Source organism: Haemaphysalis longicornis, unplaced genomic scaffold (assembly GCF_048455015.1).
Source record: "Haemaphysalis longicornis isolate Haplotype H1 unplaced genomic scaffold, Haemaphysalis longicornis Haplotype H1 scaffold_12, whole genome shotgun sequence".
Taxonomy (NCBI): Eukaryota; Metazoa; Arthropoda; class Arachnida; order Ixodida; family Ixodidae; genus Haemaphysalis; species Haemaphysalis longicornis.
This window is the reverse complement of record NW_027526225.1, coordinates 9531270-9555521: the sequence shown is the minus strand read 5'-3', so window position 1 is coordinate 9555521 and position 24252 is coordinate 9531270. Positions and strand designations below refer to the sequence as shown.

At 44.4% G+C, this 24252-nt stretch overlaps 1 protein-coding gene across 1 annotated transcript in view; it reads right to left on the bottom strand.

Moving 5' to 3' along the window:
* Nucleotides 1–1342: 1342 nt before the first annotated feature.
* Nucleotides 1343–24252, bottom strand: part of LOC144161862 (venom metalloproteinase BumaMPs1-like) — a 60308-nt gene continuing 37398 nt past the window's right edge. Inside the window, exons 9-15 of the mRNA XM_077692443.1 lie at nucleotides 23678–23811; nucleotides 17401–17450; nucleotides 15666–15774; nucleotides 14918–15091; nucleotides 8776–8920; nucleotides 5462–5572; nucleotides 1343–1461 (exon numbers count right to left, since the gene is read on the bottom strand). Of these exons, the coding sequence (XP_077548569.1) occupies nucleotides 1423–1461; nucleotides 5462–5572; nucleotides 8776–8920; nucleotides 14918–15091; nucleotides 15666–15774; nucleotides 17401–17450; nucleotides 23678–23811 (762 nt within the window). The 3' untranslated portion in view covers nucleotides 1343–1422. The remainder of the gene's footprint in view (nucleotides 1462–5461; nucleotides 5573–8775; nucleotides 8921–14917; nucleotides 15092–15665; nucleotides 15775–17400; nucleotides 17451–23677; nucleotides 23812–24252) is intronic.

Below are 24252 nucleotides of genomic sequence, written 5' to 3'. Positions count from 1 at the left end.
ATGCAGCCGATTTGCTTCTTCGCTACCGCAGCAAACTTTACTCCATCTTGGTTGTTATAAGGGCGGAGAAGCAGAATGAACAAACAAACCCTATCACGTGTTCTATGCCGAGCAGGTGGCGCGATTCCTCTTCCCACAGTCACAGCCGAGTGAGTAAACCGTTTGACTCTTCGGGTCTAACTCACGGTCCTAGCCGAGTTTCCTGAGGACTTACCTACAAACTACACTATCAAATGTAATTCCAGGCTTTATTGTGTCAACAAGCAATGAAACATATGTCGTTAAGGAATTTTGGAAAGACGTGGTGCAATCTTCGAAATTTCTGTCTGTTAGATTTGCCATGGAGTATTTGGCGAATGTATCGAGGAAAACACTAACGAAAAAATTGAACGGAACGCCGTTTCCAGTATCTCTGTATCGTTCATTGTATGGGGCAGACAGTGGCCAAGATGTTCTGTTTCGGGGGGAAATGTATGGTAGTCGCCGCCTGAGTCAAAACATTTTTCTTTAAGTTGCACACCGGCACACTTTCTGTTGGCCCATGAATGGAGGTACAAAGACTTTTCTTTGGCTGGCCCACAACGTGCACGTAATGCAAAAACCAGAAAGCACTGAACAAGTTTTGATAGAGTGCTGGGACACCTTTTCTTCTAGGATGTTTTGCAGAGAACGATAACGACCATGTAACGCGGCATGGGATATGCTTCTTTGCAGTGGAAAATGATGAAGTACCACACAACATGATAATGATCCTAGGATTGCACGCAATTTGGCGCTCCCGTATGACCGTGCGCCACGGTGATGTGAATGCTCTGACGGTGAGCAAGTATTTCTCACAAAGTGTAACCAGTCTACTTGAAGTGTATCATTTGCTGGAACCTGAACTGGAAGGGTTATGCGTACTCTAAGAGCTGTCGACATTGGATATTTATTTCAAATAATTCAGACCACCAAAGTATGGGCGGCGGTTTTTATTCCGGGGTTGACGCATGTTCATTTGTAATAAAAAGGTAATAAAGAAAAAAAAACGGTCGTAGCCGAGTGGGTAAGACCACCGCCTCCAAGCTCCATTACCCTACGAGACAGGTTCCAATGCTGCCGGTGCCAGTGATTTCTTTTCTTTGTACAGTTATACCGAGTTTTGTGAAACCCCGAAATCAACAAATCGCTAAACATCTTCGTTGCTAATATAAGCAGCATCAGCAAGTACTATAGCCCATTGGGAAAGCTTAAAATCTTGTGAAATACATAAATAAACACCACATCCTGCTGGCATTTTGGGTTGCAGCGTTACCCTGAAAAAACACACAAAAGACGTTTCATCATAATTTGAGATTGCAAAAGGTATTTATTGTTGCGTAAGCACGTGCATACTATATTACATGGTAGGGCACGTAAACGTTTTGCACGGAACCATAGTAATCACCCGCGGTGAACGTCACAGATTCCTTTTATACACCTCTGAAAATAACAAAACGAAAGATGAGTGAGTGCACACTGCATAAGAAGAAAACCACAAAGACAGCGCCAAGTTTTAAGTGTAAAGTTCTGTTACCCTCAGGTGGTTGAGTTTAAGTTTTTTGTACGTGGGAGGAGGCTTGGATACATTTTGCGAAAATTTTAATAAGAAAATGCACTCATCAGTAAGGAGGCATGAACCCAAGCCCGAAGTGTTTCGAAGCAGACCTTATCATTTGTGAAATTGGCTTCAGCCTAAAGCAGGAGCGGTCAAAAAGCAGGCTCTTGCTTCGCTATTCATCAGGGTCACCCTATGCTTTAACAGAAATCCATCTGGCGCATTGTCACTTAGCCATAGAGTGATTGGCCGAGAATCGCCATCAGGTAATTGGCGTATCTGAAGAGCCATCTGTTGCCACAAAACACATGCAGCAGGACCTTACGGACGGCCGAATACGCAATGTATAACCTCACCTGTGGTTAGGCAAGAATGATACAATCTGTGGCGACAGTGCTATGGATTACGCCTTGTGTTCCTTGCCCACGATATTCAAATTAATTGAGATTAGGCTTGATGTTGGTTAATTGGCGTCACTTTGTTTTCTGACATATTCAGGTAGGAGCTTCTTTACCGCGCTTTGTACTGTGGGCGACGTCAGCAGCGTTATCAGCACTGCACTCACTCCCAACATTTTGTTTTTAACATGAAAGTGTTTATTACCCGGGCACACCAGGGCTTTGCCAGCGTCATATCCGTCAGGGAAATGACATCGCCAGAAAAAGTTCCATCGACGCGGCTCCACCCGGATTCAAGCCGCAAATTTTCTAGCCGCAACGTGATGTACACAGCGCTATGCCCACTGCCCTATGAATTCAAGCGCAGGTAGGCCTACGAACGGGTGTTATATCTTTCCCCCTACATTATTCATTCAAAAGATGATGTCGTCTAGGAGAGGCGAAGCGAAGTAGTCCATCATGACTCTAATGAGCGCCGACAGTTGGCGCCTGGATGCCAGCGTCTTCTTGTACGCGGGACACGGGAGAATTGAGGCACCCTCCGAAACCTACTGCTTTCGGTTTCGGTTTCGGTTCAGTTTCGTTCACACGGTTTTGAAGGGGCTGTGATTTCAGTCGGATTTACGCAATGTTCTGGCGCGTCCAATCCAGTGTCTAACGTTAATGCGCCTACCGGTGTCATATCTAAGTAACATAATTAGCGATGTGTAAGTTCATATGGATGCACAATAAACATTTAAATGCTCCTGTAAAGACGCATTTCACTTTCGTGTTCTACCGATTCCTATGAAACAGGCATCCACCAGATTTTTTTTACTTGATCATGTACTGATATTGTTTATTCCGGCTACTCCTTTCTCCGGTTTTCATCACATAATCTGTTAGGTTTAGAATCTTTCTATGCTATCAGAGTGGACCTTTTCTTTTGTTAGTTTGTGTTTGTTCCACCGATAAGTATAGAGTAAACCACGTCATTCTGTACTCATAGCTATAAATGGCGTCAACTCAGTCAAACAACACGACGGACATTCTTTATAATTTACGTTCCTAAAGTCATAATTCATCAAAAGGAAACCAAGCACATTCGCGTGATTTGATTTGCTTGTCCAACCCTACGCTGTTTTTTTTCTCCCCGCAGAAGATTCCATGGTTAAGTCAGATTAATTGTGTCCACCATAAACTACACCTTTACTCAGGCTGCTCTGCACAAGATAATGTACGTTTTCATTACTAACTTGCTTTGCATGACTAATTAGTCTTCTGTTTATCTGAGCTTTGCAAAGAGGGAATTGCAAATTGATGATTATGTTCCCAAAGCACAGTATTTCTTTCAGAAGCTGCTACATCTTTTACCTTCGTGTATGTGCCAGTTTCTGGCGCTGTTACCCAGGTTAACTCGTCGTCCCAACATTATTTCTTACCTTTGCGATTTGGGGTAGAGATAATGTAAATTGGTTAACTTGATTTAGCAACTTTGAACTTGACACTTTAGCCTGCAGCCGTTTCACATATGTCGAACACGTTTTCAAAATAAAATTGCGCTGCACCAATCTTTGTTTGCCGACAACACGTACCATCCTGTGTCCTTGGGGATATTTGGGAAACGTGAAGGTTGATGTCTGGGGAAAGTTTTATAGCTGTTGGTTAATTAGGCGTTTAAAAGAAAATTACGAAATGCGCGTATTTTTTTCTATTTTGAGATGCTGTACAAATCCTGTGCACTTGTGCCCAGAGTCATTTAAGAACTAAGTCTGGTACATATCACAATCCAGCGGCGAAAATTTGCTGTGCTTGGCTTGATTGTGGCCTATCTAACACAAGCGGCGAAGGCGTTATACGCTTGATTTACATAGAGTGTAGATTATTCCCCAGATTCACAGGAGGATTCAATGGGTTATCAAGTGTGACTTCGCAGCGGTTATACACATGTTATGGGGTCATTCATGTGTAGGACAGTTGAAAATACTCCCAGGAGTTGGGACTATTTCCTATACTTGCGAAGAGGCGTCTAAATAATAGCTTCGCAGGAAATTGGGAAAGCTTCCAATTCACTCAAAGTCCGTGAGAGTGGCTGCAAAGTCACTTATGTCTGCTGTACATTTTATCCGAAATCATAGCTCATGGAGGAAAAAAACGGGGGTCGGTGCACGGTGAGGAAAATCCTGATTGGTTCCAAACGCGGGTATGTGCCGGTCTGCCGTTCGGTGTAGTTGCGCCTTCCAGCCGTTTGTGGGGCTTATACCTTGATATAGACTGGTTCCACGTATAAGACAGAACAACTATGCTTTACCGTTCCCACACATACGCAGATTTGGGTGTCCCCTTGAAATTCTTTTTCATCTTCAATAAGATGCCACTAATCCAGAACTCGCATAGGCAATCATGTCACGTGGCTAATGACAGGACATGTGACACCTGATACCACGATTCTAAGAAGTGAAGCACCCTCAAATTCTTCGACTTCTACAACGACAATGTGATTGTCGGGAAATGACGTACGAGGATGAGGCGGCTACAGACATCTACACAAGTAATAGGATATATAGGCCCGAATTTTCCGACACCATTACGGTTCTGTAATATTGGGAACAAGTTGGACAGCCTTCTTGAATTTTTCAAAGCATTTTCTTTTCACTGACGTCGAAGACCCCTGCTATAGCTTCTATATTTCTACGTAAGTGGTAAGAAAATACTTTCTTTGGTATATGTGTTTATGGTTCGGTTAACCTTTCCGGTGGATAGAGGTGCCGGATAGATCCATGGTAAAATTCTGGCATTGCTGTATAATGGTCAACGACGGCCTTCCGCAATTTCTCAAATTATTTTCATTACACATGCGTCTAAGACCCCTGCTATAGCTTTTATATTAGTAAATAAGTAGTACTAAAATACTTTCTTTCGTATATGGGCTTATGGTTCGGTTAACCCTTGCGGTGACCATTAGATAGAGGTGCTGGCTAGATTCATGGTCAAATTCTTGTATTTCTGTATAGTTGGCAATATGACGCACAGTTATAAAATAACAAAAATTCCCCCGCATTTCCCCGAGGGGGAGAATGTGAAAGTGCGAATGCACGGTTGTCGGCCCGCTTGCGGCGCTTGCGCTCGGCCCCCGCAGCCCACCGCCTCGCCGAATTCTCTTCCATCTCTTCCATCGGGTTTGTAGTATCACGTGTACACCACGCAGTTATCAAGCCGCTATAACGCCGCTGAGTCGCCAACGCACGCCGCTGACGACGTAGTTTGAATGCGTTAAAGATATAAGGCGCGTCAACACTGATATCACCGCCGCGTCCGTGGCTTGATCGGTAGAGCGTCGCGCTGCGGCCGCAAAGTCCGCGGATCGAAACCTGGCGCCGGATGCTGTTTCTTTATAGAGGAGCACTGCGGACGCCGACGCCGCCGCCGGCGGTGGATGGTTTGGGGTCGCTTATAAAGTGTATTCACACTTAAAAAAAACACAAAAGAAGGTAAACTGCCGAAATACCTTTCCTGCGGCACACATCCAGCCGTCTGGCGCTTTCTCTACTACTTCTCGCCACGTCACTCCGTTCCACATTTTGCACACTATCATGCATGTATGTTCCAATTGCGGATCCTGGAACATGTAAAAAGGCGCGCGCATGCGCGCACAAACATTCAGGCTGCTGCTGCCTGATACGGGTGCATACCATAGAGTTTTATACTAAAATATACTAGAGGGAAATCTGTCGCTCTGTGGCGTCTCAAAATTGTGGCGTCTCAAAGCGCAGCGATTGTTTGAGTTCGCGGCAATTTCATCTTCGCTCTTTTGTTATTTAGATGTTGTACGTTGCATTTGTCGAAACCCCGCGAGTCTGAAAAGATACCATTGCTGCTGGATAATACTGAGGCGTTGCATTTTTTAGGAACTACGTACTGTGAGGTACACACCAGGAGTCTTGTAGCAGTGCTTAACTGGGTTAGCTGTTTGTGTCTCTTTAGTGCATGGAACACTAGCCCGAAAAGCTTTCGAATCACACCCTAACTACAATAACAATACGTTCACTGACACATATTTTAAAAGTCCGCCAGGCGCACACACACGCCTCAAGAAGATGCAGCCAGTCTGGCGGCTGTGATTGCGCCGCATAGACACTATACAAGTGCACGTTGTTCGCGTAAAATTGACTTAGTACTCCGAGGCTCCTCCGCATTGCGGTCCATCATGCGACACTCCCATAGGCTAAACAATCCGTTCAGCGCAAAGAGGTCGTATGGCGCGTAACGGTTCTTCATCACTGACAAGAACCTCATATTGTAGGGGGTGGTGTCTACGTCCTTTATAGGAGTCCGCTGCAGAACATAAAAAAAAACACACAGAATCCCGACATAAAACAAATCACTGATCAATTGTCTCAGCCTGGTTACACATGTGACAGTTAACAGACCAAGGAACATATACACCTTTACTATGTGAAAGGGTAACGAGTGCCGGGGAAGAAGCGCGCTGCGTTGTGATGCTGATGGTGAAACGCGGTGGACGACGATGAAGAGTAATTGCCTCCAAGCTTAAACATGCTGAGCAAACGTTTTCTGAACAACAGCGCGAAAAAAGGCGTGGACGGAGGGAGCGGACAGGACGAGCGCTGACTCACTAGTTCATTCACGGGATGCACGTGGATTATAAACGTTTGAAACATAAAGAGAAAGAGAACAAGGCATTGAAATCAAACACACTGCCTCTTACCCCCTCCCCCCGCATAGTCAACACTCATAACGCCTTAGCCTGAAACTCATGAAGAATAAACAAAGGACCACTCCCGGGCTAATAACAGGGTTGAAAAACGTTGGAACATCAAGCATGGCGGCACGTGCTGGTTATATTCTTTGCCGCAAAGCGCTATCCACGTTTGGCTTACACAGTTGTCTCCCAGTTTCTTGATGTGAAACGCTTCAATAATTTCCCGGCCTGTCTGCCGGGCGTGTCTGGAAAGAACGGTTGTTCCTTTTAGCACAGGGTAACATACGCATGCGCGGCATCCATGGGTCTGCTAGCCGGGAGTGGGTGGTCGCTTTTAAAGACCGTCTATGCTCACCTAGGCGGGTATCGACACATCGACCACTCTGACACACCTAGCTTTTGTCACAAGACAGATGAAGCCGGCAAACTATACCCTTTCTTCTACGAAACAAACCTTGGTTTGTGTTGCACACCACAACTTCCCTCTGTGCGCTTGCCCTAGGCACGGCTGCGCACTTGGGCACACATTTTAGTGAGTTTTGTGCCGAAAAAAAAAACACTGACACAACAGTGCTGCGGTACCTTTTTTTAGCCCATGGGACATCCGTATGGTACAACAGCAAACCGTTCAGGCCTCACTGCAGGGCTCGGAGCGTTGGTCGAGGCCTAAGACGGGAGGCGCTTAGTTAGGCGCTTAATAAGTCTGCTCCCTTCGTTCACGTCTTTTTTCGTGGTGTCGTTCAGAATGACGCCATACCAACTCGCCCAGCTCACCACTCTGTTACAGTTGTTTGTAGAACACAGGGCTCCTCTACATGTTCTAATCCCGCCGTCCACATCACCTTGATCGCAATTTGTGTCGTGAACTCCCACGTTGCATCGTGGTACAAAAGATAGGGTTCCTGTCCACCCCATGTCCAGGCCTGCTTTGGGCCACTGGATTTCCAAGATGATTCCCATCGGGTAAATCGTGCACCAACTAGCACATACCACAGCCACTCTGCGTAGAGATCTGACGACATGAATGCGCCGACAAAATGCAAGTACATAAGCGGGAGTACTAGCGTCCTGATAATAAGGAATAAAAAGTGCAATCGTTTTCCGATTGCAAATGAAAAAAAAAGACGTGTGTTCAGAGCCCAATTTGTCAATCTCACCACAGAAGAGGATTGTAGGCGTGACTGGTTATGTATCGCATCGAAACAATGCCGGGTATAAGTTCTGGCCGCCATAATAAAAATGCGTAATTGATGCGACAGCATTAGGTAACTGTGTTGGTCGAAAACTACGGCGGCAATAGAACACAAAATGACCGACATCTAAAAGTTATGAGAGGTCTAGGAATGCTGGGAATGATGCAGATTTCTTAGTTTCTTAGTTATTTCTTTTAAAGGGGCCATGAAGACAAAATACAACCTCGTTTAATTTAAAAGAACTGGGCTTCAGTATCTCACTCAGCTGCATTCCAGCCACGAAAGGCGCTTTTTTATAAAGAAACCGCGAGAAACGCTGAAAACGTTTCAAATTTCGCGCTACTGTAACGTTCTATGGGCAGGAGTGATGTCATATGGACTAGCACTGAAAGCAAATTTCAAGTGTGTATACTGCAACCAAGCATTGATGGGATGGGCGTAAACAGAACTAGAGGCCCCACTACAATCGTCCAGTCATGTGTCTCAGGGATGGTTAAGGTCGGATGCTGCCAATCAAGCAAACCAGATTCTGTGACGTCATAGCGGTTAACAGGTTAACCGCTATGACAGGGTTAACAGGTGCGGTGAACGCAACAATAGACTTTGGACCGCCTTTATCACCAGCAGCTAGGAACCGTGGCGGCGCACAGAATACCGACTTATCCGTTTCAGAATTCAGCATTGGTGCTGTCGCATTCACTGTATCTTAAGAAGTGTTTAGTTGTCCTAGAAAAATTAGATTTTAAAAGCGTGAAAATATTAAGAGTAGATGCAGCTGAAAACCACATTACCACAGATATAACACGCACTGTGGGTGCGATTTTAGGTGCCTGTTGCAGAACACGAGTTCCCCAAATCATCATACGGAGCCTGCTTGGTGCTTACGCTTGAATGTGAATGACTTACCCGGACATAGGTGTGATTGAAAAGTTTGGGGTGCCTTGTTGCGCAAATTCGTTGCGTCGAGGTTACGATGCCTGGGAGCACGTTTACAAAAATGTTCGAATACACCCACTTGTGCGTCTCGTCTAAACATGTTTGGCTTGCGGTGCTGGAAAAAGTAAAGAAGATTGCCTGTTAATAAAATTTTTGCATCCAAAAGTGGTGTTTGCTTACTTTTTCTTCATAAAAACGAAAGTTCGATTCGATTCGATTCGTTTCGAATTCTGAGGTTTACCGCGCCGGCACACAGACGATTAAGCGCGCTGTATAGGAGGGCTCCGGTTAAATTTTGCCCACCTGCGGATCTTTAACGCGCGCTTAAATCTCAAACGGGCGTTTTAGCTTTCCGCCTCAACCAGAAAAGCGACCGCCGCGGCAAGAAATCCAACCCGCCTTTTTGGGTTCAGTAGCACAACGCCTTAGCCACTGGTTCAACATTGCAAATTCTCAAAACTATTACCGAGTGACTTAACACTATTACCGAGTGACTTAACCCTCAGACGGTTAAGTCACTCGGTTTCTCTCTCTCTCTCTCTTACACACACACACAGTCATATATATATATATATATATATATATATATATATATATATATATATATATATATATATATATATATATATATAAGAAAAAACCTTCGAACAAGGTAAAAGCACGATTGTTGCCAACGTTTCAGCAAAGCGACTTGCTTTCGTCAGGGCGAGTCGCTTCAACAAGTCTCTGCTGAAACTTTGGCAACAATCGTGCTGTTACCTTGTTCGAAGTTTTTCTTTTCTGGTGTCCTCTACCATCTTCGAAGTTCTACTGCTCCCTTCGACTGCCCAGTTCGACTGCCAATTCTTATATATATATAAGAATTGGCAGTCAAGAAGACCTCGGAAAGCAAAGGGGAGGATGTAGTAGCTCAAGATAAAGATAAAGAATTTGGAAAATAAGAAAGTGGAGAAAAAATGCCCGCTAGGTGGGAACCGAACCCACCACCTCCAGAATACCGGTCTGGTCCGATCCCATCATTTCCTATTCTGATTCGGTGTATATATATATATATATATATATATATATATGGTATAAGGAATGTAATAATAATAATAATTTTATTCCTTATTATTATATAATATATAATAATAAGGAATAAAAAGTGCATTCGTTTTCCGATTGCAAACGAAAAAAAGACGTGTGTTCAGAGCCCACTTTGTCAATCTCACCACCGAAGATGATTGTAGGCGTGACTGATTATGTATTGCATCGAAACAATGCCGGGTATAAGTTCTGGCCGCCATAATAAAAGTGTGTAATTGATGCGACAGCATTAGGTAACTGTGTTGGTCGAAAACTACCGCGGCAATAGAATACAAAATGAACGACATCTAAAAGTTAATATATTTATATATATATATATATATATATATATATACATTTATATATATACATATATATATATATATATATACAGAAAGAAATGCCGGCAGTCTACAACGCCAAAGAAGACATAGGGGCGTTGTAGACTGCCCGCATTTCTTTCTGTATTTCCTAACGAGCCCCTCATTTCCAAACTATATATATATATATATATATATATATATATATATATATATATATATATATATATATATATATACAGAGTAAAAGTACGCTCTTCGGGATACTTTATATCAACGTCTTCTTCAGGGATGAAAGCTTTGGGAAAAAATCATACGGACTCAGCGTGTCAGGGGGGGGGGCGCCCGAAATACAAGCCACATGAGAAACAAAAGCACGAACAACCGCACACCCCATACAGAGCTTATCCTGCTGAAGGCTACCGAATAAGGCCCCAAAAAACAAACAATTAAAACAGGGGGCGAGGAGGAACACAATTATACAGAACATCCTGCATAAACGCGAGTGGTGGTGATGATAGGAAATGCGGCCAGTTCATGGGTGGCGAAAGCCCAAAAACATCCGGTCTCTGTAAGAGGAACCCGCTTGGAGACACGGGATGTTTTGGGGGCTTTGTGTACGAAAAAGTGTTTCGTACGTTAAAGCAGACACAAAAACTACATACGATTCTGCCGCATTCTAAACACTGCTTTTCCCTGTAAAAGTTGTGCAGCTTTAAACAACAGTAATCAGTTAGACCACTTAATAAGGAAAACAGATGAAGTAGTGACGATTTATGAGCTAGTTTCAGGCCCAGCCCTTATGTTGTCCTTGGGACTACTTTAAACAACCACCAACGGTCACGACTGTCTGTGGGATATACTTTCTCCCGCTTCCTTTGTTTTGTTGCGAAAATCGCACTCCGCTCTCTGACTATCACCCTGAACATAAAACCCTTGGAGTTAGGCCGGCGTACTGGCGCGCCACGTCCGTACATTAGCAGAGGGTGTGTTTGTATACCAGCGATGGGCTTTTTTCATCACTTGTAGCATGAGAAAAGAAATCTTACAGCAGGCACGTGAATGCTACCCATGAATTCGGTTGCTTGGTCGCGTAAAATAATTTATTAACAGTCACCTTCTGGGGGATATGAGCCAAAAGGTTTGCAAAAAAGTGAGCTTTAGTGAAGCTCATTCACTAATTATTGCTGTGATTACTGGAATGCATTTTCAGATAGCTACACTCGATGTGTGCGCCAACATGAATACATCTAGGTTCCGGCTGATCATCGCCCCCTTTCCATCCGCGCTACGTTGTGGAATCTTGTAGCAGATTATTCGGTTACAAATTTATAGGGTGATTGGAAGCATGGAGCACAAGGTGGAACTCTTTTGGGAAGGCGCTCTTTAATTTGTCTACAGCACAACACCCCCCCCCCCTCCCCCCTTCCCGAACCAGAAGCATCGGCAGCAGACTATAGTGAGTAGGACCTGTCTGCGAAGTGAATCTCCGAAAACAAAGCAGTCCTGAAACAGAAAAAACAGCCAGCAAGCTCAAAGTATGAACGCTTGCAAATGCGATAGTGCGGGACCGGCCTGCCTTTATGGATGTGTCATCTACTTATTTAGTGCCGTTTTTTTCATCCAAGAAAAAATAGGTTGCTCCTGTCAGCTTGGTGGATACAATTTCTTGCAAAAGGATAAATTGCCTGCCATTTTAACAGCATTCGGTGCTGTTTCTATTACCATTATTTCGATATCAAAAGAAGTTGCAGAGACATCTAAATTTCTATCCTAAGATGTAAGGCGCGATAGCGGTACTTCGACCTCCACGTAACGAGTTCGTACGCAGCTGCTGCATTTCCAACCTATGCTTCGGGAGCATGAAAGGTTATGGAAAAGAGAAAGGCTAGCAACCAGGGTTTTTAATCGCCGTGTCCCAGGAGAGACAAAAACTCTCTGCGCATCTGTGGCTGATAATGTGAGCGTGAAAGGTTGTAATGCGAGGTGTTGGTCAGTTTGAGCGAGGAGGATTCAGTGTCACTGTAGCGGATGGTCGAACCGTTTCGGTAACCGTTATTTATTTTGCGGTTAAGTTCCGGTTCGGGTTCAGCGTGCTCAAAAAATAACGGTTGCGGTTCGGGTTCAGGTCCAGGAAAAATACCGGTTCGGTCCGGTTTTCGAGTTTTATATATATATATATATATATATATATATATATATATATATATATATATATATATATATATATATATATATATATATATATATATATATATATATATATATATATATATATATATATATATATATATATATATGTAAGACTACTAGAGGATATCTACAATGGGTCTACAGCTACCATCATCCTCCATAGGGAGAGCAGTAAAATACCTATAAGGAAGGGTGTCAGACAAGGAGACACAATCTCTCCAATGTTATTCACAGCATGCTTACAAGAAGTATTCAGAACGTTGGATTGGGAACAGGTGGGAGTAAGGGTTAATGGAGAATACCTCAGTAACCTCAGATTTGCTGATGACGTTGCCTTGCTAAGTAACTTGGGGGACGAATTGAAAAGCATGCTTTCCGCACTGGGCGAACAGAGTAGAACCGTGGGCCTGAAAATTAATATGAAGAGAACTAAAGTAATGATCAATAACCTCGGGACAGCACAGCGATTTGAGATAGGTGGCGAGGCAGTGGAAGTGGTAAGCGAATATGTATACTTAGGCCAAGTTGTGACCCCAGATCCCAACCATGAGGCAGAGATAATTAGAAGGATCAGAATGGGGTGGGGTGCATATGGCAGACATTCTCAGATAATTAATAGCAGCCTACCATTGTCGCTGAAGAAGAAAGTGTATGACAACTGCATCTTACCGGTACTCACCTACGGGGCAGAAACTTGGAGGCTCACTAAGAGGGTTCAACTTAAATTGAGAACGACTCAGCGGGCAATGGAGCGGAAAATGATAGGTGTAACATTAAGGGACAAGAAGAGAGCGGAGTGGGTCAGGGAGCAAACTGGTGTTAAAGACATATTAGTAGAAATTAAGAAGAAGAAATGGACGTGGGCAGGGCATGTAATGCGAAGGCAAGATAACCGCTGGTCATTAAGGGTAACAGAGTGGATCCCTAGAGAAGGCAAGCGTTGCAGGGGGCGGCAGAAAGTTAGATGGACAGATGAGATCAAGAAGTTTGCGGGGATAAATTGGTCACAGTTGGCACAGGACCGAGGTAATTGGAGAATAATGGGAGATGCCTTTGCCCTGCAGTGGGCGTAGATAGGCTGTGATGATATATATATATATATATATATATATATATATATATATATATATATATATATATATATATATATATATATATATATATATATATATATGTGTGTGTGTGTGTGCGCGTGGGTGTGTGTCTCTTTGATGAGTGACAACAATAACGACATTCATTTGCTTATCAGAACGAGAGTTGCTGTAGTCAGAGTAAGTTACAGACTGGCATTACACTTCTGTATACACCCGCGGCATACCGGGAGAGCAGTGCGGAGATAGGAGGTGTATACACTCATGCTATGCTCGCGGGGCTGCAAGAAAACAAAAAAATTACAGCAAAGGGCTACTAGAAACTGGCTGTCTCCCTGTTTGCAGAACGGTTCTCGTGAAGAAGGGGTCAATGTGTAATAGGAGCAAAAGGGGGATAACACTTACAGGTAAATGAATTTTTCAGTTCAAGTTCGTGTATATCCAAGAACAATGCGGGAGAACGTGACAAAAAATAACAGTGAACAGTATACAAAGGGGCGAGGTACGAAGGTCAGTTTCGATGGTGCCTCGTGCTACCGTCAGAAATCCAAAGGCAATATAAAGTCAACAGAGGAAGTCAGTGACCAGGAGACCGCATCGGGGGGGGGGGGGGATTCAGAGCACATTGTTGGGCAAGGTGGGCAATGGTTGTTCTAAGCATTACAGAGAGCAAAACACGACACCGAAGAAGCACGACGGGACAAGCGGTCGGAAACTATCCCGGCTGTAAACCACCCCACGCCACAATTTGGATTCCTTGGTGTATGAAGGGTCATTTAGGGCTTACTGAAAGACTCTGTCCTTCAAGAAAATATAAGTTTCGGCAGCTAGAGTGCCGTCCTACGACATTCGAATGTGTAAGACTAGGATAGCACCGGCCAAAGCATTTGTAGTTGTTGTGTAGAGGATCCGTATCAGCTTGTAGGTTTAAAAAAACAGTGGTTTTAGACCGGCTCCTGCCTCGTTTATTTTTTCATCTTTAAATTGAACTATAATTTTTATGGCTTAGGCTAGTTTTGGTGTTTTTAATAATTTCTTTGTGTACGTTGCGTCATGTTACGTTATTTTTAGATTAGGTTGCCTAGGTTTACGTTATCCAGAGCGATTGAGTGACAGACGCGGCAATTCTGTTATAAAACACCGGTGGACGTCGATATAGTGGAGTGCTTATAATAACGTCGGACGCACTCTAAGCACCGCCCAAAAATAACAAGTGAACGCTAAGTTTCGTCAGTCTACATTAAAATTCGCATTAAAACCTGTCTGAGATTGTTCTTGACATTTTTTTTGTCCCATAATTATGCAATATCGTAAAAAGGTTCGTTTATTGTTACCAAAGTTTACACGTAATAAGCGTAGCTGAATGCCTGAATTTCTTTCAAATACTCTGTCACTTTAAAAGGTGATTGAAGTAGTGGAAAGCGATACAAGTGTTTCCAATACCTGAAGAAGAGACGCATTTGCATCTGGCAACAATGCGAAAAGTGATATCGCCTGGGCCCGCCGTCGACGTAGCTCATTATGTATCCGTAAGATTGGCTGCATAACGGGTGAAGAGATCCTTGATGGCCGGGAATGTCCTCAGCGGGGCCTTCACCGTCATGTACACATCCAAACCTTTTAAAAAAAAGAGGGCAGAATAATTAGTGCAGTTCCAAGTTGCGGCTTTTTGTGCACAATTTAACGTTACGTCGCTTGTCTGAAATTAAAGCAAATACTTTTATTTGAGATTTATAAATTTATAGATGTATTAACGAAATTTATACAGGATACTAGGGAGTGTCCTGTGTACTTTTTCTTCATCCGCGTCTGTTTTTCGCTAGTAAAATGCAGTAAGATAACCAACTAGCCCAACTTTCTACCCTAATTATAAATTTAATGTCTTTCTTTAAGATGTCCTTCTTTAAAACTTTTCGCCCAGAAATAATACGTGTTCTTGACGCCATAAAAAACTGACCATCTAGAAATTGTGACTGTGTTTACGATGTGAAAGTGTTCATTGCTTGAGAAAGAAAACTGGGTTGCTTTACTCTTCAGTTAGATAGCTATTGGCTACACTCTGACTAAGAATGTAGTGTTTATAGGTGAAAGAACTTCGCTTTTGATATGCATCATGTTAATTGTCATATACGTGCTTTATAACACCATGTTCTACCGTGCCACAACCCCGTCGTGCAGAAGACATACTTACAAGTGTCCAACCTCGTGCGCCACCCGATCTAGGCCAACGTACGAGTCGCCATAATCTTCTGCTAAACCGACGTTGAAGGCTCCACATGCTGCAGCAAGGTAGGCTAGACCTGGCGTAGGACAGAGACAGTACACACTGGATTTAAAGACTGAACGATGCCGTCTTACGTAAAACATTAAGTCGTTGAGTGTGTAAACTTTCCACATCACCGGTTATATCATGGTCGGGTTGAGGAACTAAACGGGATAAAAACCACTCCTCGGGAACACCTCGAGTGAATTGCCATCGCCTTGTTGAGTTCGGTAAATTTTTCGTTTGCGAGGAGGGACTGCGATCAAACAGGCTGCAATTAACGCTCCACAACAGGGAGTCCTCGAACTTTTGCACAAATCGGCAATCATTTTTTTTCAACCTAAGACAACACGTTTGTGATTGAGCATTGAGTATATATACCTGACTGCAAGCTCCAAACGCACGGCTTCTAACGCGACGCTGCAGCGAAACCCTTTAAAGGGACCCTTCAACACTTTGGATAAACGCTTTCACTCTCTTCTTCGCCTCTGGAAGCACGGCGAAAGCTAAAGTTATCGCCAGCGCGGGGCGTCACTGCGTGATTTGATCGTCGCACCAGTTACGCCTTTCATTTCTGCTTTGGTTTTGTGGCTTTATTTTTAAAGTTGTTATCGAAAACGTTCATTGCTGCAACTGAAGGAAAACCGGCCAGCAGCCGCTACTTAGTCGCTACCAACCGCTACCAACAGCCGGATCTCTTAGCGACGTAATTCGGACGGTCGAGGAACGTCAAGACCAGGAAAGAGAGAAACATCTTTTGAGCGAGTTTCCAAATTATCTGAGCGGCATTGATCAGTAATTTTTAGCTGAGGTACTTTGCGACCCTCTAATCTAAGTACTGGGTGTGTTGGGTGACTACGTTCTGCAGGCATTTCAAAAAAAGTTGAAAAAGGTGTTGCAGGGTCCCTTTAAGGGCTCACTGGCTACCGCTTCGTTGTGTTCAGTGAAACCTTGGCAGCCACTAAACCAGCGTTATTTATTTCTTAAGGAATTGGTAGAGGCACATAATACGATTGCACATATGATAGCAATTTATGACCAAAGCTCTTTATTGGAGTGGTGTGATTGTTACTACCTTATCACTACGTTATTTATGTCCGATGTTGAACAAAAACCTTTCTAATGAACTTGCAGCTGCTCGTATAAACAAGTGGCATGCGCATCTGTCTCGTTCAGCAGAAGGCAAGTCGCGGCTATCAGAATGAACAGAAATATTCAACGTGAAGTAACAATGTTACGATTAGCAAAAACATGTGTGAAAGTCACCCTGTGTAAAGCGGAATATCATATGGGAATACAGCCGTAAGAGAGAGAGAGAGAGAGAGAGAGAGAGAGAGAGAGAGAGAGAGAGAGAGAGAGAGAGAGAGAGAGAGAGAGAGAGAGAGAGAGAATAATCTTTATTTTTCCACAGGTGTGAGTAAAGAAACAACACTGCGAACAAATGCCGCCGCTTTCGACACAGCGTGTCGAAAGCGGCGGCATGTGCACTGTGCACTGCCCCTGCTTTTTTTCTCTGCGTAACGCTTGAATTACTGCAAAGGTTAGTAGCAAGTTTTACAGATTGTTTTCAGTAGGTACAGGGAATTTTTAGCTGAGGTCGCCGCACTGTACTGGCATAGCGAAAAACGCTAGATCGAAGGCACAAAATATAGAGTTGGCTCACCCTGGGCAAAGTTACTCATCTTGCCTCCCATGGTGGCTGCCACGTCTCTCCTAAAAAGTGCAATGGTAAGTCCATTTTATGCCGTTTCCATAGTCCCGCAAACGCGGAGTTCGTGTCACTTCTTTGTACATTTCATTTAGGTTTCCTACTTGTAATTCGGCCGTCTCTGTGAGACATGAACTACTATTTGATGTTAATTCTTCCTGCAAGTTTGTTTGCTGTAGTTGTCAGCAGAAGACTCAAAGTGCTCCGTAGACAATTGGAACGGTAACAATCTTCTCGCTGCTCAAAACATAGTTTATGAACTGTTCATCCTCGCTGAAAGAACCCAACACCGTGGGTTAACGAGTTTAAAATGGCTCTGGTGACTACAACGTAACACAAGTCGAAAGACTAAGTAAAATGGGGGAAGGGGGGGGGAAGAACGTGGACGCGTCTTTTATCCGTAGCGCCGCTTGCCTGGTTTTCGGCGCCAAAGACTGGGAGGTAGCTGTAAATAAATGTTAAAGGCCTACTGCACTCGGATTTCGTCTCGGCCAAATTTACTTTGAATGTACGGTACGTACCACCAAACCAACTAGGACATGATTGGTAATTCCGTGCAAGGTGTTGTTAAGCAATTAGAAACGTTTAAAACAGCTCCGTCGCAGATGATGCTGCACCTGGCGGCGGATCGCGCAAACAGCCATGAAGCGGCACGGCCGGACTGGAGGAACGGCGAGCGCGCACTTTCATATGAAAGTGAGCGCCTGACGCTCCTCCAGTCAGGCCGTGGAAGCGGAAGTGGCATACTGGTCGAGTTACGCTGGGCGCGCTTCTTTTAGGGCTGCTGCGAGCGCGAGTGGTTGCGCGCAGAGTGGTCCTGCCGGCTGGTCGCCCGCTAGCCTGAAGCAGTGTCACTCAGCTTGGACGAAATGGCTGCGGCCTTCTCAATTTCGATTTCAATTCTGCCGACTTTCGATGGTGGTTTGCACCGTGTATACACCTATTTCAGCTGTCACACTTTTTTATATTTCAGTCGGTCAAGCAAGAAACAACCTCGCACAGAAGATCGAGTGCCTCAACCACAGTTCCCTAACTTTACAAGCACTTCTGGGACCATGACCATCTCCCCCTTCTCAGCGGAAAGGACTAACCGCATTATTTGAATACCTCAATGACATCGATGTCGCTGAGCTGATATAGGACCAGAACATCCCTGCACTGTGCAACCGTCTATAGACTTTTGACGCGTCGCGCTCACGGTCCCCAACACACACGGATGCTCCTTTATTACTTCTTTTATTTTCTGCTTTCTTCTCTCCCTTCCGCCTTTCTTCCTATTGCAACTGTATTCCCTCATGCTCATCCCGGAGAGTAGCATGTACGCGCTAACATGCCGGCAGACCTCTCTGCTTTCCTCTAATAAAGAGCTTTTTCTTTCTCTCTGAAATTTTCAGTGCAGTTGGCCTGTAATGGGTAAGTACAGACTCGGTGTCTGCTACAGGGTGTCTGTATATACGCGACGCAAAGCTCTCAGAGGCCCTTCACGCGCTGACTTTGCAGAGCACTCTGGCAAAAGCACGGTTGAACAGCCCTGTGGAGTGGCGGCAGCAAGAACTTTGCCGTAGTTCCGGGCAACAGTCAACAAATTAGCAAGTGCAGGAGTCCACGCGAATTGCTCGGATCTTCGTGGCTCAAAGGAGGCTGTCGCTACGACAAACATGCCGGTTTAAATGGGAGCAAAACAGCTTTACGATGCGTGGCTTGCCGCAGGGTATTTCATTCCAAGTGCAAAACACCGGACGATAAGCAGTGTATTTTCGTGGTTTGGACACGTCAGCGTTTCCCGGCGTTTGCGCGCGCCTGTGCGAGCCTGCATGCAAATGGGCGCGTTCGCGGACGATCGCCGATGTCTGTTCCGCCAGAAACAAGCGTTAACAATGCCAATGCCGAAATTGTGGTGGTGCATTTCACCTTATTCCTAGCTACAATGGTTTGCATAAAGGACATCCGGGATCTGCGATAGCTTTTTTATGAGTCAGATAAGAGAGCTTCGGCTACATCGCTGCTATTATTAGCATTACCAGAGTCCTTCAATGCTTCTGGCATTACTGAGCCAGTCTGCAGTAGTAAGAGTAATCACTACACACGAGTGTAAGACGAGACACCATTGGCCTCCTCTGCAAGATCGGTGCGTGAGTACGAAACGTTAGCACTGCCAGAACTTCTCAAATACGGCAACTGGACACACCTTAAACATTCATTGACGACCTCGCTTGGTGAAATAAATTACTGTGCGAACCGCGAACCGCTGTCCCACGTAATAGGTGAGAGGTTGCGTGATTGTCTTCTGTTTTGAAGGCCGGTGGTTCGAATAAGCTTGATCGGGTTTTTCTAACAGAATATGCGCCTGTTTCTTGCCTCTGAAACTACAAGTAGCGTTTGATTCAAACCTGATTGATTGATTGGTTGATTGATTGATTGATTGATTGATTGATTGATTGATTGATTGATTGATTGATTGATTGATTGATTGATTGATTGATTGATTGATTGATTGATTGATTGATTGATTGATTGATTGATTGATTGATTGATTGATTGTGAGGTTTAACGCGCCGACGATATACAGGCGAGGAGGTGCGCCGTAGTGGAGAGCTGCAGATTAATTTTGACTACCTGGGGATCCTTAACGTGCGCCGAAATCTCGAACACGTGGGCGTTTTCGCTTTTCGCCTCCATCAAAAAGCGGCCGCCACGGCTGGGAATCGAACCCGCGTCCTCCTGCTCAGCAGCACAACGCCTTAGCCACTGAGCCACCAAGGCGGGTTCGATTCAAACCTCAGTAGCGAGGCAGTGGTGAACTTCGCCTGAGGTGGTTTGGACCCATAAAGAAGTCAGCACATAAATTCAAATGACAAAACCGAGTAGCATGGAAGATGCGCGAAGTGCGTTTTGGTTTTATTATGTTGCCTTATTTTGCCAAGATTTGATGACTTAAAACACATATGGCGGTACTTCAAAGTTGACCCGCAAACATTCTAAGAAACGAATGAAGGGCAAATATATTTTTATGGCAAACCAAGGCCGTGATTACTGCAATCAAACATTCAAAAATAAGTGCTCATAACTTGAAGACGATGGCAGAGTTAATGCAAACATGCTTGGCAGCACACATCTACGCGGGGGCTGGCGCGTGACTTCGCCGGTCTCACGTGATTACTAGAATACCGAATGACGCCGACACTCGCGGAACGCGATTTTGTTGCCATATTGTTGCACCTAATGCCCACCAACGGAGCCTTATAAGGCCGAAGCACGCGTCCCTCGTTAGCGTTTCTCCCATCGACGTCCCCCCGTCTACTTTCCCCCAGCCCTACTTTAGTACGACTAAAAATTTATACACTAAAAAGTGACATATCATTTAGCGAAAAGATCAAGGAAACTCCATAGAATGCACACAAGAAAGAAAATTCGCAGAACAAATTATCCCACAAATAACGAACTGTAACCTACGAGAAAAGAACTGCAAAAGTATGCAATTATACTGGAATTTTCAGGATGATGAGAAAGCCAATTGAATAAATTGCAAGAAATGTCTAATTGTTATATGCGGATTCGCAAAAAAGTAATCAAAACTTGTAAAAAATCAATAAACAATGAACGAACAAACGAACATTGGTGATTCTAAAACCCGGCATTCGATTTTGCGATTTTAGATAAAACCAAGTTCGATAAAACGGTGTTCGGTGCGCTTTTGAGAACTCCACATGCGACATAATGTTATCAAAACATGAAGGTGGCGTTTAAGGTCCTTTAGCCACGAAATGCTTAAAATCAGGCGTAAACTGCCGCAAGCATCATTAACATGTTGATAAAGGACGATAAGTGTAAATAAATGCTTAATAAACATGCGCTGTGGTCTTACAAAAAATAAAACTATTTTTAAATCTCTCGAGCTACGTGTTAAAACGGAAAAAAATCCCCCTCGTGTTTTCAGCACAGTTATTGCTGTGGAAAGTGCGGAAAATTCCAGGGAGTAGCAAAATTGCCTGCTTAAGAAATTAACACCGCAACTTAAAGGGTTTAAGCTGGGAGGGCGGGCAGCGCATAGTTTCCAGTGAAAGACCTTTCTTGCCCCCCCCCCTCCCCCCCTTTCCGCGATAAACTATGGGTGCACGCATCGTCAGTCCCACCTCTGGAATGCCCCTTTAACAGTCTCTCCCCCCCCCCCCCCCGTTACCGATGCGCGGAAGCCGACGTTCCAGGGGAAAGGGGCGAGGAAAATGAACTTAAATGCTCAGAGGAGAGATATTAAGTGCAATGCACTTCTTAAGCGACCCTGAACCTGCGTCCACCGGCGATGTCCGCGCACGTGGAGATGGGCGCGCGCAGCCTGGCCGCTGACATAGCACATACCCACGTGGGGGATTGGCCAGGAATCTCCTCGTCTGCCTTGGCAACGGGGGGAGATGGGCGCGCGCTGCCTGGCCGCTGACATGGCACATACCCACGTGGGGGATTGGCCAGGAATCGGGCGAGAGAAGGGCTAATGCACCCGCTTAAAGGAGTACTGACACGAAATTTCAAAACTGAGATCCGCTCTAGCAATCAAGTACAACGACAACACAAATAGGTGTCTGTGAATAAATGCGTCTTTCTTTCTTTGTAGTTGTGTGTGTGTGTGTGATCTCTCTTTCGCGAACATTACCGAACCGCGCAAATTCAACTCGTGCATTCGCACTTTCACATTCTTCCCCTCGGGGAAATGCGGGGAATTTTTGAAGACGGGGAAATAGCCCCGTTGTTTAAAGAGTAGGGTGACTCTAAGATATGCAGTTTGAGATCATGTTGAACCGCGCGCCGCCTTTTTATGCTGTAATAAAAAAGTCTGAGGCCTTTTTGCCACTCTGTGCTCATGCAAATAGGGCCACTATCCTACGCAATAGGCTCCGTTAGTGAGGCTGGAAATTAGATGGAATGAGGTATCACATATACTTTTTTCAGTTTTAGTATCCACCACGATTGTCAGCGATCACCGTGTCCAGGTGCCTACTGGCGGTGCACTGGTTTCCACAAAAGCTATCTGTAGGGTCGACATGTCTATTGTACCGTAGCCATGATCTAGGTTGCGGAAAACAACCAATGTTAGGTTGGCTTTCCGAGGAGCCAGGTTTTGATGTGCTAAATCTAAAGAAAAAATGGACGCCACCATGAATTGGAAACAGCAGTCCACTCAACCAACCATCCTGGGAGGCTCACCCAACCTCCAGATGCAGTTGCTCTGGATACCCCACCACCACTCTCTTCTATAGCACATCTCTGGCAGAGCTGTAACTGCACCTTTCTTTATTCCAGGGGCAAGTTACCCATTAAGAGGCGTTTCATGTCAACAGCTTTGCATACATCTGGGGAGTTTTTTTTTCTTCGAACGTGGCAGTACAACGGGGCATTAAAACCATGCCCGCTAAACAGCGATCGCTTTCCACAGATCCACCATACCCGCAGGTGTGCCATACATTCAGATTTCCGAAACATACACCAGTATTTACTCCTGGAAAACTTACATCAGTTTTCAAGATCTGGGAAACTTGCACAAGATTTTCAGACTTGCATTGAGGTCCGCTCGACTCAAAGCCCCAGCGGGGTTGCCTGCACGGATCATGACCTCTAGTACGAATTCCTGCTTCCACTCGTATTAGACAATCTGCCTATATCAAACGCACTTGTCATGTACGAAAGGAATAATCCTATTAAGACAAGGTAGTCAATCTAAGCCCATGCAAATTTTTTTTTTTGCTGTGCATCAAATAAGGAGCGCATAGAGTTAGAGATGTCGCATGGGGAACAGCAAAAGGCAACGCTTATTGTTTCCTCGGAAGACCAGTTTACTGCTGGAATGTGCTGCTTAGATTCGATATAAAGGTACCCTCAATCCACGTGAAGTCCGACAAAATTGCGCTTTGAATTTTTTATTTTGCTACAAGAAAAATCGGTTCAAAGCCCGACATTTCATTTCATTTGATTTATTTTGCCCTAAAGGTAAAATCATCATGATCGTGATGATGAGTTTACCCTCAAGGACAGAGGCTTTACAGAGGTGAATGGGATAAAGCTATACAAGAAACAACAAAAGCAGCAGTGTTGATGATAGACATGATTAGATGGTGCCGGTAAAAAACAGCGTCAACTAAAGTTCTTTGGGACTTCGAGGGTTCTTCGACATTGTTGTAAGTTGGCCATGCTAAGCAGAAAGTATTCCTGTAGTTTCTGCTAACAAAAGAAAATCACTTACCCTGTAAGAAGCATGTTCAAATCCGCCTTCCCTAGAGTATTTTGCTTCGACCACTTGAATTTACTCATTTGACGCAGCGTTTCTTCAGCATCCAAATACTGGCCACTTATTTTAACGTAAGCGTCGTCGTCCTTCTAATAGGGCCACAAAAACGGCAGGGTCAATTCAAGCCGACTAACTTTGCCAAAAGCTAGTGAATATGTCTGTTGAATACGATACAGTCATACACGTATCATATACTTAAAACTAATATTATAGCGTCTATGATGTCGCAGTGCTCTCACGTGTCCTTGTGCCGCGTGCCGAAATGAAGGTTTGCCTCCTGAAATCAGCAATTGGTACGCACATGGTTACTGTCCTACCAAAAGGTTACGTGGTAGGACAGTATGGGAACATACTGGGAACGTACCACAATGGGAACAATGGGAACAATTATGGGAAGATACCACATTCACGTACGTATATTCACTGGCTCCAGCGTAGCTCGAATATGTTAAACGGAATAGTCAATTACATTGAAATCTCGTGGATACGTTGTTCACGGCAACCGAAAAATAAAACGTATTAAGCGGAAA